Raw genomic sequence first — 15198 nt, forward strand, 5'->3', positions numbered from 1 at the left:
AATATGATAAACACCGGGATGCTACAGATATTACTTGCTTCGTGTTCCGGTTTATAACAAAACAATAGTGCATGTTGAAATCCATTAGTATATGGTGAGACAGGGCTATGCAATTATCACTTATTTATTCATGAGACTCATTATGCTGTCTTTAATTAAAAGACATTTATCAATGTCTCTCAGAGCCAGCCTGATAGCGGATAGTATAATAGCTCAGTCAGATATCTCATTTAAGTTTAGTAGCAACTCATAAGAAACAGTTTTGAGTTTTTGATTATTAAGAAAATGTTTAAACATTTGAAATTTAATGTATTAAAGATGTATATAATTTCAGAGTCATTATCTGTCAATTAAATGTTAAATCATACACAATAAAGCTAGAACTACACAAAGGATGTTACATTTGTAACACTCACACTTGATAGGTACAAATGTACTGTAATAAATGTAACAGTAAATGACTAAACTCTAAGGTGAATAATTATATTTTGTACAAACTAATGTTAGTCCTAAAGCGGCATTAAGAAAATGAAAGACAAACTTTAATAGTGACTATGTAAACAGACTAAGCAGAGATGATATAGAAAATATGTAGTTTAATAAATGCAGTTAAACTGATAATAAATCAGATATTTTTTATAAGGCTACTAAAGGTAAAAAAAAAAAAAAAAAGTAGTACGATACATGTTCATAATCATGTTATTGGCTAAAAATAAAACTTTTACTCTAAAACCAATAAGTAATTTGCTTAAATTAAACGCAAGTTTTTCCTTGAAATATCGTAGAAGACCGAAATGGTTATTTCTGAGTGTACAATTACACCTACTGTCCGTTACTTAATTGAATCGTCATATGAAATGTTAATGGCAACCTACTGATCCTTCTCACGCGTGGACCAGAAAACATCGCCACTAGTGCCCTTGGCTGGTTTTGACAGACTGAAATGTGGCCCAGTCCTTGTTCTGTTTGTGTGGAAGATAAATCAAAGACTCGTTTAACATTCTGCAGCTCTAAAAAACTCCGACTGCCCCGTGACGGTCCCGTTACCACAGCAACTACAGCATCCCAGGTGCAATCCTTCTGCTGAAACTCGGAGCACCTGTACCAAACATTAGTTTGCAGTTTCACAATTCCCTCATGACACACACCAACCATGAACGAAGTGGGCGTCTGAGAGTTGCACAACATTCTGTCAGATTGCAAAGGAGACCGTTTATTCAATTATGTAGCCTACGATAATATACAAGAAGCATTATTCAGATAGGATGAACAATTTAATTGAATGAATAATGTTGCAGGAAATTAATGACTTCTTTTTTTCTTTGTAACTAAATACACAAGATAATGTATGACTGGAAGGTCACATATGATTTATAAAACAAGTCACAAAATATATAGGGAAGACCAGGGTTAGTTTTCACACTTATGTAACTCAACACATAAAACTCCTGGGTTGAAAGGCGATAAGATGAATATGAATAAAAAAATAAATAAATGCACAGACATCACAGCCGACTCTTCAATGTCATACATAGGCTAGAGTGGGAGATTAGAACATTTCATTAAAGTGGGGGTGGTGGGGTCTCATTAAGGTTTCACATTGGTCGTGACGTAAGCAACCCACTAACTCACGAGCTCAGATCCTGCGTGTCCCACCTCGAGCTCAAAACAGACGCAGCGCGCGCTTCGAGCTGCAGCACGCGGAACGGAGCTCCTCTCTGCTGCTCGAGACCGCAAAGACAAGAGCCGTTCCGGATAACACCAAGAGCAGAAAACATCTGTGTGCATCATGAAGTTTGCGGCTTTAGTCTGCTTGGTTGTTTTCTTCGCTGCAGGTAAGTGGAATAATCTTAATGAACACAAAGAATCATTGAATAAATCATTTCAGCACCATGGTCAGCAACAAGGCAGTTTGCTGCGGAACAAATAGTAGATCACGATGGGAATTTTCTTAAAGCGGTTTTGCACGAGTAAAACGCATGGACAATTGGTGATATCGAGATGAATAAGCTTTTGCATTGCCATTTGCACAAATATAATTCAAGGCTTTTACTATCCCAGATGGAGAGTCCATGCCAGTTGAGCAGGACAGCCGAAGAGAGGACATGGTATGCTGTAGCTTCAATGTCTCTAAGAGAAAAAAACAATGCATTTATTGTTTTACTCCTTTTGGTTAAAGTACGTACTTTAATTTCAGCTTACCCAGTGTTTAGTTCACATCCTTTCAAAGGCACTGCATAAGACTGGTGATACTCCGCTGCATCCAGAATGCAAAAACATCCTTACACCAGGTATGGTACTTTGCACTGTTCACACTGTGTTGCTTCATTGTGTTATTGAGGAGAACATTTGATTTATTTGAAAATGCACTCAAAAGGAGAATTCTTATCCAGGAAATGATTGCACAACTCTGTTTGATCTTACATCTAAATCCATTAAATGTATCATTTGGGCATACAACTTGAGAACAGTCAGCCTACATCATCTTCACAGTTTCTAACCTCAGTACATCATGCTTGGTGGATGAGACAGTTATGGGTCAGTGGTCTCACTCTATGACTGTGGAATAATTGGATGTATTCATGCAATGCATAAGCAATGGAGTGAAAATGATTTACAAATCATTTGCTTGAGTGTTTTGTGCCCACTTTAATCTCTCCCTGAATTTACGATCAGGTCATTCCTCAGTTGTGAAAAAGGTGGAAGACACGCTAGAACCAGCTCAAGAGGAGCTTAAAAAGCCAAGAGGAGAGTCTAAAGTCAAGGAGGAGGAACTCATTGAGGATCTTCTCAAAGCTAACAAACGGGAGGAGCTGGATGACGAACGTAGCCAGGAAGAGTTCCCAAGTTTTGTTAAAAGAAGAATCAAAGACAGGCGTGAGGAACTGGATGATGAACGGAGCCAGGAAGAGTTCCCAAGTTTTATGAAAAGAAGAATGAAAGAAAAACGTGACGAACTGGACGATGAACGGAGCCAGGAAGAGTTCCCAAGTTTTATCAAAAGAAGAATGAAAGAAAAACGTGACGAACTGGACGATGAACGGAGCCAGGAAGAGTTCCCAAGTTTTATGAAAAGAAGAATGAAAGAAAAACGTGACGAACTGGATGATGAACGGAGCCAGGAAGAGTTCCCAAGTTTTATCAAAAGAAGAATGAAAGAAAAACGTGACGAACTGGATGATGAACGGAGCCAGGAAGAGTTCCCAAGTTTTATGAAAAGAAGGATGAAAGAAAAACGTGACGAACAGGATGATGAACGGAGCCAGGAAGAGTTCCCAAGTTTTATGAAAAGAAGGATGAAAGAAAAACGTGATGAACAGGATGATGAACGGAGCCAGGAAGAGTTCCCAAGTTTCTATAAAAGAGGCAACAAGTATAAAAGAGAAGATCCAGATGATGAGAGAAGCCAAGAGGAATTTCCCCAGAAAAGACATTTTTCCATCCTCTACAAGCGTGATAATCCCGATGAGGAGCGCAGCCAGGAAGAATTCCCTCTTTATGAATATAAAAGGAGTCATCATCTGACCAGCAGAGAAAAACGTGAAGAACTAGACTATGATAGAAGCCAAGAAGATTTCCCAAGCTACACCCACAAAAGAAACCATGGGGCTTTTGGAGAAGAAGAGGATGAGGAGAGTGAGGAAAGAGAGAAGCGGATCTGGAAGCCATCACATAGATACCACCACAAGAAAAAGCACCACAAACGCAGTGAGAATGAGGATTTTGAAGAACCAGACTATGACAGAAGTCAAGAAGACTTCCCAAGCTACACCCACAAAAGAAGTCATGGGGATGGTGGCCACTACAAACCAAACAAAGACCTGCTGAACGAGCAACTTAATGAGGACTTAAACTCTCGGGAAGAGAGGTCTGAAGAATCAGAAGAGGTAGATGAGGATATCGCAAAGCGATACTGGAAACCCACTCATAGATACCACCATAAGAAGCACCACAAACGGGACTCATCTGAAGAGGATTATGGGGAAAGACCCCTGGAAAAAAGGTATGAGGACTCAGAGGAGAGTGAAGAAATGGATAAAAGGATCTGGAAGCCCACACACAGATATCACCATAAGAAGCTTCATCACAAGCGTGGCGACTCCACAGAGCTCGTGGATGAAGATGAACCCATCTCAGAGAAGACTCACAGTCTCCACGACTCAACAGACAATGCCCTCAAGCACCATTCACCTGAAGAAGAAGAGATTGTCCATGAGCTTAATGTAAAGAGGCATCCCTTAACCAGCCAAGAGGAGGAAGATGAGCTCAAGAAAGGACACCAGAGTTCTGCAGAGGAGAAGCAGGACAGAGAGGCTGCGTTGAGGTACCTAACAAAAAAGAAGAATGAGTTAGAAGAACGTCTACTTAACAAAGGTGACGTCTATGAGAAGCGTTCCCCATGGATTTACAGAGGATACTACCATCCAGCCTGGTACAAGAGAGGCCATAAGGTAGATGAAAGTACTGACCAGCATCCCTACCATAAACTAGAGGACGTTGCCGAGACTCTCCGGTACAAAAGAGGCCTACTTACTCAGGAGGAGTCACCCGAGGAGGAAAAGGGTGTCCCCCAACAGAAGCTTCTCACACCAGAGGAGGTATAGTCTGATCTATCCAAGTGACAGTACATTTATTACCAGTACCGTCTCCTGAGAGTTACAAGAGATTACAAGTCTTCCTTAAGGTTAATTCTTAATGGATTATCACTTGTTAGATCTGAAACCATAAGACCTTTAACCGCTAGGCCAATGGTTCCCAACTCTGTTCTTGAAGGCCCCTTAACAATAGACTCTCAGAAAAAATTTGCAAAAATTGTATCTTAAGGGGTACAACAGCATTTCATTGGGGCAGTGCCCTTAAAGGGACATCTTCGTACCCCTAAAAGGTTCATAGTACTACCTTAAGGTATTGATATGTACCTTTTAGGGTAGATAAGGTATAAATATGTCCCTTTAAGGTTACTGCCCCAATGACAAGTTGTTGTACCTCTTAAGATAAAGTTTTTTGCACATTTTGTCTGACAGTACACAGATTTTTGGCGTCTCCCTATTCTGATTCAACTCAAAAACTTGTTTGTGGACATGGTAAGTCCTGGAATGTGTGTCAAATAAGAGATATACAAAATGTGCACTGTTGGAGAAACTTTGGTGTGGGGGTCAATGCACTAGGTCTTCAAACCTGCTCCTGGAGACCCACTGTCCTGGACAGCTTATTTGTAACCTGCTACAACACAACTACCTGTGAATTTCAAGCAATCCTCAGGTGTCTTTGATTAGGGCTGGATCTAAACTGTGCAGGACAGTGGGACTCCAGGAACAGGGTTGAAGACCTCTGCACAAGGTTTCACAACCCCAGTTTAACAAATGGCCCCACTGAGCCTACATGCTATATTACAAATGGGAATAAAAATGTATTCACTGATCCAAGTCGTTTAGGACAAGACAGGGATGCATTGCAAGCAAAGCACGACATCAACACAATCAAGACTTGCTTCACGGAGCTCTTGAAAACGAGGCCAGATTTTCCACTTGAAGTAGCTTATCTGTATCTCTGCTTGCTAGACTTCAACATGGATAAGTTGCATGACTAAGAAAGGATGTGGGTAGACTACAGTTCTTTACTACATGCCAATCTAGCTGCACCAAAAAGCGGCAATAACATTCCAGCATCAATGTCTCTCCAGTGACTATTTAAGCCAAATGTTGTGCTATTACAAGGATATCAGAGTTATCTATATGCCTGCAAACTACAAAGTAATAATGCATTTACTTAAGGGTGTAGGGGGATAAAGTCAGGATGCTAAGAGCATCATTCCTCAACATGACAGGGATATTGAATAACTAAAGGCACTTCCCTATAACTTTCCTACTGGAAATGTGGAAATAGGATATTTCATTGACTAGAGCAGTAAAATTTATTTCATTCACAAAGAAAGATTTCATTTTTTGGCAGACTGCAATGATTGCATACACACACAAAACAACTCCAGGGACTGATTAAAGCAAAAGTTAAGCATCACTTAAAAGAGTTATGAAACATAAGTACTGCATTTAATTCTTGTTCTTTTCTTTCAGTTGAAAGAACTTGAGAAACTGGCCTCTGTGGATCAACAGATGAAAGAGACAACTTAACCATTCCTAGAACCATCTAAGACATCATTTTCTTGTGCTGCCTGATTTGATTTTCCATCAGCTTTGAGTGTGCTTTGGCTGCTTTAGATGAATGCATTACTATATGTCGTACCTGATTATAACTGCATTAGAATTTTGTTATTGGTGTTTAATGTGAGAGTCTGAGAAAGAGAAATAAGCTTGATAATGCCATGTGAATCATTTCTCTCTTTATTACATCCTAAAATATTCTAAAAAAAACAAACAAACAAAAAAAACCCCAAAATGCCCATGTACTATTGACTGCAGATTTGAATGCATTTAAGAGCATGCTACTTTACAACTGTGAAAAATGCAGAATGTTTAAAAATCGCTGTTGTCCTTTATGGCTTTCCATAGAATCTCTGCATTGTTTACATTTAATAAATTGTGTAATTATAGGACCAAAGCTGATGAATGTGGTTATCATTTGTGTTTTGAAGCCTTTTGAAAATGATTAAAAACATAATTGTTTACTTGGGCAATGACGCATTTTGTGAGCAAAACCTGGTTATTCGCCAAGTGCAGAGGATGCCGAAAAAGCAGCGCATGTTTTCCGTCCTCCACATCTTGCTAAAAAAAATAAATAAATAAAGATGAGAACATTGATGTAACTCTTAAATGCAAATCTTGTCAAAAAAAAAAAAAAAAAAAAACAGTAGATAACAGACTTTGAATAATAAAGTCGTGCAACTAATACAGAGAATAAAGCACTGCCTGCATGTGAGTCCAACACTGATTTGGTTTCTTCTCACTTAAATAAAGTTAAACTAAACTAATTGCCTAGGCAGAGATGTCACATGATGAACTAATCTCATCCAGTTTCAGCCTCTTGGCAACAGGCTCCTCTGATTTGTGCTGACTCCTAGCTTTGGCAGCATCTGCAGCAACCGTGGTTCCGGACAGGAGATACCCTCCACCTCCACTCATGAGCAGCACTGGATGAGTCCGGTTGGGCAACACCTGAAACAATGATACAGAAATGAATAAGTCAAAGCTTTCTAGGGGTGGGTGGTATGACCAAAATCTTATTTCACAGCATGAGTCATCTTATATAACAATAATTATATCACAATGTATCTGTTTTTCCTGGAAATACAACAAAAAAGGTTTACACATAACTGTGCCAACGCAAATTTTAGCATAACAGAGCAAATTAAAATAATTATTTTTTATTGTTTGTATTTTGAACTTGATGTACACTACCATTTAAATGTTTTGATCGTTTTTTTTATTTTTATTTTTTTTAAGTTGTATGCTCACCAAGGCTGCAGTTATTTGAACAAAAATACAGTAATATTTTGAAATATTATTACAATTTAAAATAATTGTTTTCTATTTAATACATTTTAAAATGTAGTTTATTTGTGTGATACAAAGCTGTTGTGCTGCAATTTTGTGAAAGAGTCATACATTTTTTTCAGGATTAATATAAAGTTCAAAAGAGCAACATTTAATTTAAGAATTTTTTGTAATGGCATAAAAGACTACTGAGAGTACTTGAACAGTAGTGTAAATACAAAGAATAACAGCAAATCAATGTCTGACATTAGAGCCAAAACACCTTAAAAAAAAAACACAAAACTAAAATACATACAACTATCTGTGTACGGGATGTAGTAAAAAATTACCTGGTAATGCCTGAGCCAGGAATCTGTTAATCTGAGGCTGATTGCTCCTCCTTGTTCCCTGAGTTTTGTGTAGCACTCAATCAGCGGCTGTCCAAAAGAAATCAGACAGTAAATATTGCAAAAAGCAGTTATTAAAACACTTGATTTAAACTGAATATACAAATCTTTTTAAAGTAATGACACTCCATAATTTATGGAACTTTTTAGGCTTTCTGGGAACTTGACAACAAGTGGCATTTTGACATAATGCTAAATAACATGTTTGGATGAACTGCCTCTTTAACAACAACTGTAAAACCAATCCGTTTTACCTCTCTGTACTGGCAGTATACTACGAACGGTCGTGATGGTGCTACAAACTTCAGCAGACCCATTAACACAGCACAGGGGTGGAAGCGACTAGCAATCACCAGCCTGAAACAAATAATATTTCAATCAGCTTCCCCATATTAATTAAGTAAATCACTGGAAGACTGCATACAAAACAGCTTAAAAAAATCAATACAAAATAGACCCATCAATATAGCCATACATCACTTAAATGAACAGTCAGTCACATGAAATCGTATACAAAATGTGCAGTTAATCATGTTTGATAGAGAGATTTGAAATGTTTATGAGTTTTAAATGCATTTAGGGCTGGACAACAGAGCTAAAAACAATCTTTTTGCTATATAACAGTAAGGACATTTATTTTTTTCGACAACACAAAACATACCCATCTGCATTTCTGCCCTCTAATAGAGCAGCAGCTGAAGCTAACTTCTTCCTCTTTTCCTCCATCTTCACCTTTTTCTCTTGAGCCTGTAAGGTTAGAAAGACCAATCAAATATGAATTTGAAATTTTAGAAAAAATCTTAAAAGACACCTTTTCCACATTTCCCCACTAACAATGTTCAACACTGTATATATACAGGCATCAAACAAGAAGTCTGTTTTTGCTTGTTTGGTTTTCTTCACACATCTCCTTTCACACATTTGACCTCATGCTGCTCTTCTTTTAAACTTTTGTCTCCTTGGAAACCAAGTAGACTTTTGAAAACACTCAAAAGGGCAAAATGTTTGATCATTGTGAAAATGACACCAAAACTGAAGGACAGTCATAATTTGGTTACAGAATTAAAAAAAATGAAAAAGTTTGTGTTTGTTGCTGTAAAGTAAGCTGTTTGTTTAAATTATTTTTAAAAATATATATATTTATAATTATTTAAATTATATATTTTAAAATGGAAGGTTTTGGGCTATTTTTTTTTTAAATAGTCTGTGTTTTTTTATCTTTTCTTTAAATGGACACATGTTTTTTTTTTAAATAATATATAATTATATTTAAAGTTATTTTAGTTATATTCTTATTTTAAAAAGTAACATTTTGGTTTAGGACCAAAATAATTTGCGTTTATTTGTTTAAATGAACAATTTTCTTAAACTAAATTCATATTTAATAATGATAAGTTTAGGTCTTTGACCAAATATAATAAATTTTAAATAGTTTGTGGATATTTAGCTTTTTGATCAAATGATCATATAATAGAAAAATAATTAATATTTAGAACTATTTCTAAATAATTTTAAAAAGGTTTGGGCTTAGACAACAATAAAAGCAAAAGCAGCAAAGGTAAATGATGAAGGCATGGAAAAAGTTTTCAAAACGGTTAATATAATTTATAAAAAATAAATAATGATGATTCAACCCTTGGGACATAAAGTAGTTCCAGAAACACTCAACCATGATGGGAAAATATGCATGTAAAAACCTTACTCTCTGTTCTCGCAGTCTTTCTTTCTCCACTCTCCTCATTTCTCCTTGCGGGTCGACGCTGACCTCCATGTTCTGAGGTTCTGAGTTCTTCTCCTCAGACACACCTGAGGTTTCCTGAGAGGCCTCGGATCGTCCGTTCCCGCTGCCAGTGGCCTGAGAGTCTGCATCCTTCTCTGACAGATCCAGGGTTCCCGCCAACAGAGTGTTAACTTTACATAAAGGGAACTCATGCAGCGTCTCGTGGAAGTGTGACGGAAAGCCGAAGCTCTCCATGCCGGCTCTTGTTGGGCCTCCACCGGGATACATCTGAATCACTGAGCCATAACCTGACAAACAGAGACATCTGGATCATCAGTACAGTGTAATAGTGGTTGACTAATACAAGTTCTTCAAACATTTGATTGTCCCCACTGACTTACAATTTTTTTTTATACTATGGAAGTCCCCAACCGTTTGGTTACCCATATACTTCAAAATATCTTTTCATGTTAAACAGAAGAAAGAAACTCATACAGGTTTGGAGCAACTTGAGGGTGAGATGACAGAACTCTCATTTTTGCATGAACTATCCCTTTTAGTGAAGTGTGATTACCTCCCATTCTCTCCATCACTGAGCCCAACACAAGTCCAGCACAGGTCTCAAAAACAATGATTTTACTGCCAGCGTGGATGTTCCCCAGAGTCAAAATCTGAGCCAACGTGTCGTACCGCAGGTGACTAAAACAGAGCAAAATCATTTACAAGACAGTATATTTAGACTTTTAAACGCACTAGAACAGTGTTTCCCAAACTGGAAAATTATAAAAATGTAAAACAAATAATTCAAAAATAAAAACAATTAAAATAAAACACTTCTCTTTTTTTGAAGAAAGATTACATATGTACTTGCATGTGATTGGACCATTAACCAACATCAGAGTGGTGCAGAGTTGTTAATGCTAACTAAAACATAATTAAACTTAATTCAAATTTGTTTTAATTAATTGAAATAAAGCTGAAATAAATTAATAAATAAATGAATTTAAAAAATATATAAATAGAAATGTTGCCTTGGCAACTGACTGAAATAAAACAACTTCAAGTTGAAATACTAAAATGACTCAAATAGAACTAAAAATTAATTAAAGCTACAAATAAATAAAAACAAAAAGTAAAAGTGACAAAAGCACATGACAAACTTACTAAAACAAGCAAAAATGAAACAATGAAAACAAAATTTCTAAATACTGTAAATGATAATGTATATAAATAGTTTTAAAAAACCCACTGGAGATACCCACTGGTGACAATGCAAATATATTTAGAACTCCATAAAATATTAACCTAAAAGCTTCAAGTAAATTTTTAAGTCAAAGGGATTCAGATGACAAAAAGTTTGGAAATACCTTTAATACTATATCTATATCTATATCTATATATATATATATATCTATATATATATATATATATATATATATATATTGAGTGTCCTTAAAATAATACTTTGCTAAATAATAAATGATGTAATTATATCATGTAACTCATGGGTTCTAAAATGGCATGAGGATGAGTAAATGATTCAATATTCCTTTAAATTCACATACCATATTTTCCCTGGTTCTCTGCCGTGGTACATCATGGCAAGGAGACGAGTGGAGGGTTTCAGGATTTTGATGTCACTCTCATACCTGTACACATAAGAACTTGTTAACAGTGATATTTTCCATGTGATTGACAAAATATGAATTAAAAATGGTTTGAACTCACTTTTTCTTTTTCTTCTTGATGTATTTCTCTTGAGCAAATTCAGTTTTGTCCTTGAATGTTGTACTGTTGTCTATGAGCTGCTGGACAATCTCCTTAAACACACATGAATGGACATGTGAGCAAAATGTATTTGTAGTCACATACGTACACCTAAAAACCTTCATGAATAACAGCACAAATTGTTCAGCCTGCTGTTGCTTTTTTATACTTCATTGTGTCTTTCCATTCAATACAATAAACATTTCTTTTATAGGGACATCATTTTTCCCCCCAGTATTTCTTCCAATTTTCTTCTTTCTTTTATTTTCTTTTCTTTTAAAGGAGTGGTTGACTTTTTTTATAGGCTTGATTGTGTTTGTGGGGTGCAGTCAAACATGTGTTCATGCTTCGTTTTTAAAAAATACGCATTATTTTTCACATAATTTACCTTTATTCTACACCACTCGGTCCCTTTTCTGATAAACGCCCTGATTATTTCCTGGTTTAATGAAGCCCCTCCCTCAGAAATATGCGATGGGCTCAGATTGGTTAGCTGGTCCAGTGCGTTGTGATTGGCTAAACTGCCTCTAGTGCGCGTCTAAACGTCCCGCCCCTCACCTCAGCGGCATGTGCTCCGGTTGAATTGTAAACAATGGCTTCATCTATATTGCTTATCAATTTGAGCCCGATTGAGACTTCACTATTAGTGAAGAGGATCGCGCAGAACCTGTGCAAGCACGGCTTTAATGGTATGTTTTTTTGTTTGTTGTTGGTTCATACTTTTAGATACGCTGTTATTTGTAAGTGCTACTGCTTCTGTTAGCTTTTACTATACGGTTTTATCCTGATTAAAGCTTTAATACAGTACGGCAACCGCACGCGCATCCATGTATAACGCTTCTCATTGCTATGTGAAAATAAGTGTATAATTGGAACAGTTTGTTGGAGCTGATCTGACGATCTGAATGAGAGAGAGAGAGAGAGAGATGCAGATCAGGGCGACATGAGGAACAGGATTGAGAACCACTGCTTTAAACATTGATTTTGAAACTTATGAATCCATTAGAATCGTTAGAAGACAGAATCGCGATTCATATACGAATAGATTTTTTCGTGCACCCCTAGTTTTCTCTTCCTCTTCTCTAAAGCAGCACAACATGGCCTCGCCCCCTTTGCTGCGTTTTCCCAGGGGCGGGCTTTATCTGGGTTTGTGACGTAACGGACCCGGGAAGTTGCTTGTTGCAGTCCCTACGAGCCATTTTTGTAGGCATTAAACTGCCAGAATTTTAAAAGACAGATATCTCTGTTTGCATTGAAGTTTCAGCGCCGCAACTTTGCAGATATTGTTTATGCTCAAACAGCAACATTACACACTAACTAACGTTAAAAAGTGAAATATCAATCAACCACCCTTTAAGAGAAGCTCATAGTGAAAAGACACGGGACTTACAATATTTGACCAGTGATCAATTACATTGCAAAAATCCCATAGACTTGCATATTGAAGGAGTGACTTCAGTCAAATTTTGAGACCAGAAAATACTAAATCTGGTTTAGAAATGTTCTAGTTAACTTGCATCCCTAGAAATTTAACTCAAGTACATACCTGGCCTTTTAACCCTTGCTCTTTCAGTGTTTCAATATCATCTCTGGTCAGTTTCTGAGATCTGCCATCATCCACTATGTGTCTATTATCCTGGCCTGCTTCCTTAGAATCTGTGAGAGGAGAAAAGAGAAACATAATCTCATCTCGTCACAGAGAAAATAAATAAATCCACAGATAACAGCATAAATCCACAGCATCATTACCCAAAGAGTCTCCTGAGTGTTTTGCTGCCTTAAGTTTGAGTGAACCGCCGGCTTCGATTTCAAACATGCTCCCGTACAGCTGCCCGACCGCATTGTCCAAGAAGAACCACTGCTTCTCAAAGATCACTTTCCTGAGAGACCAAAAACATAAAATGTCAAAAAGCAAATGAGGCAAGTACAAGCACTTAACAGGAGTGAAATGTGAATGTGTGACCTTGGACCACAAAACCAGTCTTAAGTCGCTGGGGTATATTTGTAGCAATAGCCAAAAATACACTGTATGGGTCAAAATGATCAGTTTTTCTTTTATGCCAAAAATCATTATGATATTAAATAAAGATCATGTTCCATGAAGATATTTGGTCAATTTCTTACCATAAATATATCAAAACTTCATTTTTGATAATCATTTTGGTAATATGCATTGCCAAGAACCTCATTTGGACAACTTTAAAGGCGATTTTCTCAATATTTCGATTTTTTTGCACCCTCAGAATCCAGATTTTCAAATAGTTGTATCTCGGTCAAATATTATCCGATCCTAACAAACCATACATCAATGGAAAGCTTATTTATTCAGCTTTCAGATGATGTATAAATCTCAATTTCGAAAAATTTACACTTAAGACTGGTTTTGTGGTCCAGAGTCACATTTTAGACTTCACTCTATGAATTGCCACATTCGACATAAGATTATTATTGATTACTTACTCCTAACATTAATGATTATTTTTCAGACTGTTTGCCTTTAAAAATATACAGTGGGCTCCAAAATTCCAAGACTACTAGTTAAAATGCAATAAAACTTTTAGTCTAATACATTATTTCCTGTCAGAACAATTTCACCAAGTCTTAATATTTATCTTGTTCTCATTTTGCAGATACAGAAACAGTGCAGAATGCAATACATGTCTTGTTCGTTTTACATATGAATGTTTCTTAAATCAAACTCTTCAAAGCAATAAAACCTTTTATGCACATTATGCATTTTGAATCCCAGATTTTTAATGTGGTCTCAGATTTTAGATCCCCCTTTACACAAAACCCCAAGCCCTCAAAAATGAACTTAGAATATCACATTTAATTAAAGTTTTATTTGGTTAACTCACTTTTTATTTTCAATCTGCACTGATTTGAAGACATCTCCTCTCTTCAGCACTACATAGTCTCCGTAACTGATTCTGATCTCTGCATCACTGTCATTTACACACTCCGCCATTTACTGCGATCAGCGTGGATAAAGATCGACCGGAGGATGTTTGGAAACTAGTTTACACTTTAACTAACCCGACTCAAAAGTGGTAATGTCTATGACTATAAACAGAACAGTAATTTCACACAAACGCTGCTTCTTTCCGCACGTGTGTTCTGTCATTTCCTGTTCCGAAAGGCCAGTTAATCGAGCGCTGATCTCCAGAGCCACAGCCAGTCAGGACGATTAACAAATCACAGATCAAAACGTTTTTAGCCAGAATTTGACATTAGGTTTATACTAACAAAAACTACTACCATGGTTATCTGAACATGCACAATGACTATATCACGGCATTATCACGTGCTGTCATTTATGTACTACCACTGCATTTACAAGGGTAAAAAAATATCATGCTCTATTATGGTTATCGTTACATAAACATGAATATGTCCAACATAAAAGTGCATATATTGCACGCAGGCAATACCTATAATACAGTTGTATCCCATTAGCTAATATTATTCAAAACTAAAGGGCTGATTTATAATAGCCTAATAAAAAATCATATTCAACACGTGTTTGACTATAGTGACTAAACTAAAATCAAAACCATGAAAAAAAAATACTTTTCGTTACTTCTTATTTTCATTTAATTTACATTTAAGTACTACAATAAACTAAATAGACAATAAAACTATAGTTTTATAAAATACATTTATAAAAACTATACAGGCTAGACATATTTTAGAAAGTAATAAAAGTGACAAAAAGCAACAAAATGACGAAAACTAAGATTTAAAGTAAACATGAAATGTAAAAATAAAATTGCACTGCTATATAGTTTGTAGAAACAAATAAAACAGCTGTTAAGTATATTTCAAGTATCATAAATTGTCAGTGCTTGATTATGAATTTCAGTCAAATTGGACC

General features: G+C 36.4%; 2 protein-coding genes across 2 annotated transcripts; one reads left to right on the forward strand and one right to left on the reverse strand.

The window, feature by feature from the left end:
- The first annotated feature begins 1351 nt into the window (after positions 1 to 1351).
- Positions 1352 to 6210, forward strand: chgb (chromogranin B). Its single transcript, XM_058756952.1, has 5 exons — positions 1352 to 1835; positions 2062 to 2108; positions 2198 to 2291; positions 2677 to 4598; positions 6075 to 6210. Exons 1-5 carry the CDS (start codon positions 1790 to 1792, stop codon positions 6129 to 6131), a joined length of 2166 nt encoding a protein of 721 aa, XP_058612935.1. The 5' UTR covers positions 1352 to 1789; the 3' UTR covers positions 6132 to 6210.
- Positions 6211 to 6320: 110 nt separating this feature from the next.
- Positions 6321 to 14496, reverse strand: trmt6 (tRNA methyltransferase 6 non-catalytic subunit). The gene is made up of 11 exons (XM_058756953.1): positions 14183 to 14496; positions 13074 to 13204; positions 12871 to 12980; positions 11286 to 11377; positions 11123 to 11206; positions 10132 to 10256; positions 9540 to 9865; positions 8499 to 8584; positions 8092 to 8194; positions 7781 to 7867; positions 6321 to 7112 (listed from the first exon to the last, which is right to left on the reverse strand). Exons 1-11 carry the CDS (start codon positions 14290 to 14292, stop codon positions 6933 to 6935), a joined length of 1434 nt encoding a protein of 477 aa, XP_058612936.1. The 5' UTR covers positions 14293 to 14496; the 3' UTR covers positions 6321 to 6932.
- Between the last annotated feature and the right edge of the window lie 702 nt (positions 14497 to 15198).

This window comes from Onychostoma macrolepis, chromosome 20 (assembly GCF_012432095.1).
Source record: "Onychostoma macrolepis isolate SWU-2019 chromosome 20, ASM1243209v1, whole genome shotgun sequence".
Taxonomy (NCBI): domain Eukaryota; kingdom Metazoa; phylum Chordata; class Actinopteri; order Cypriniformes; family Cyprinidae; genus Onychostoma; species Onychostoma macrolepis.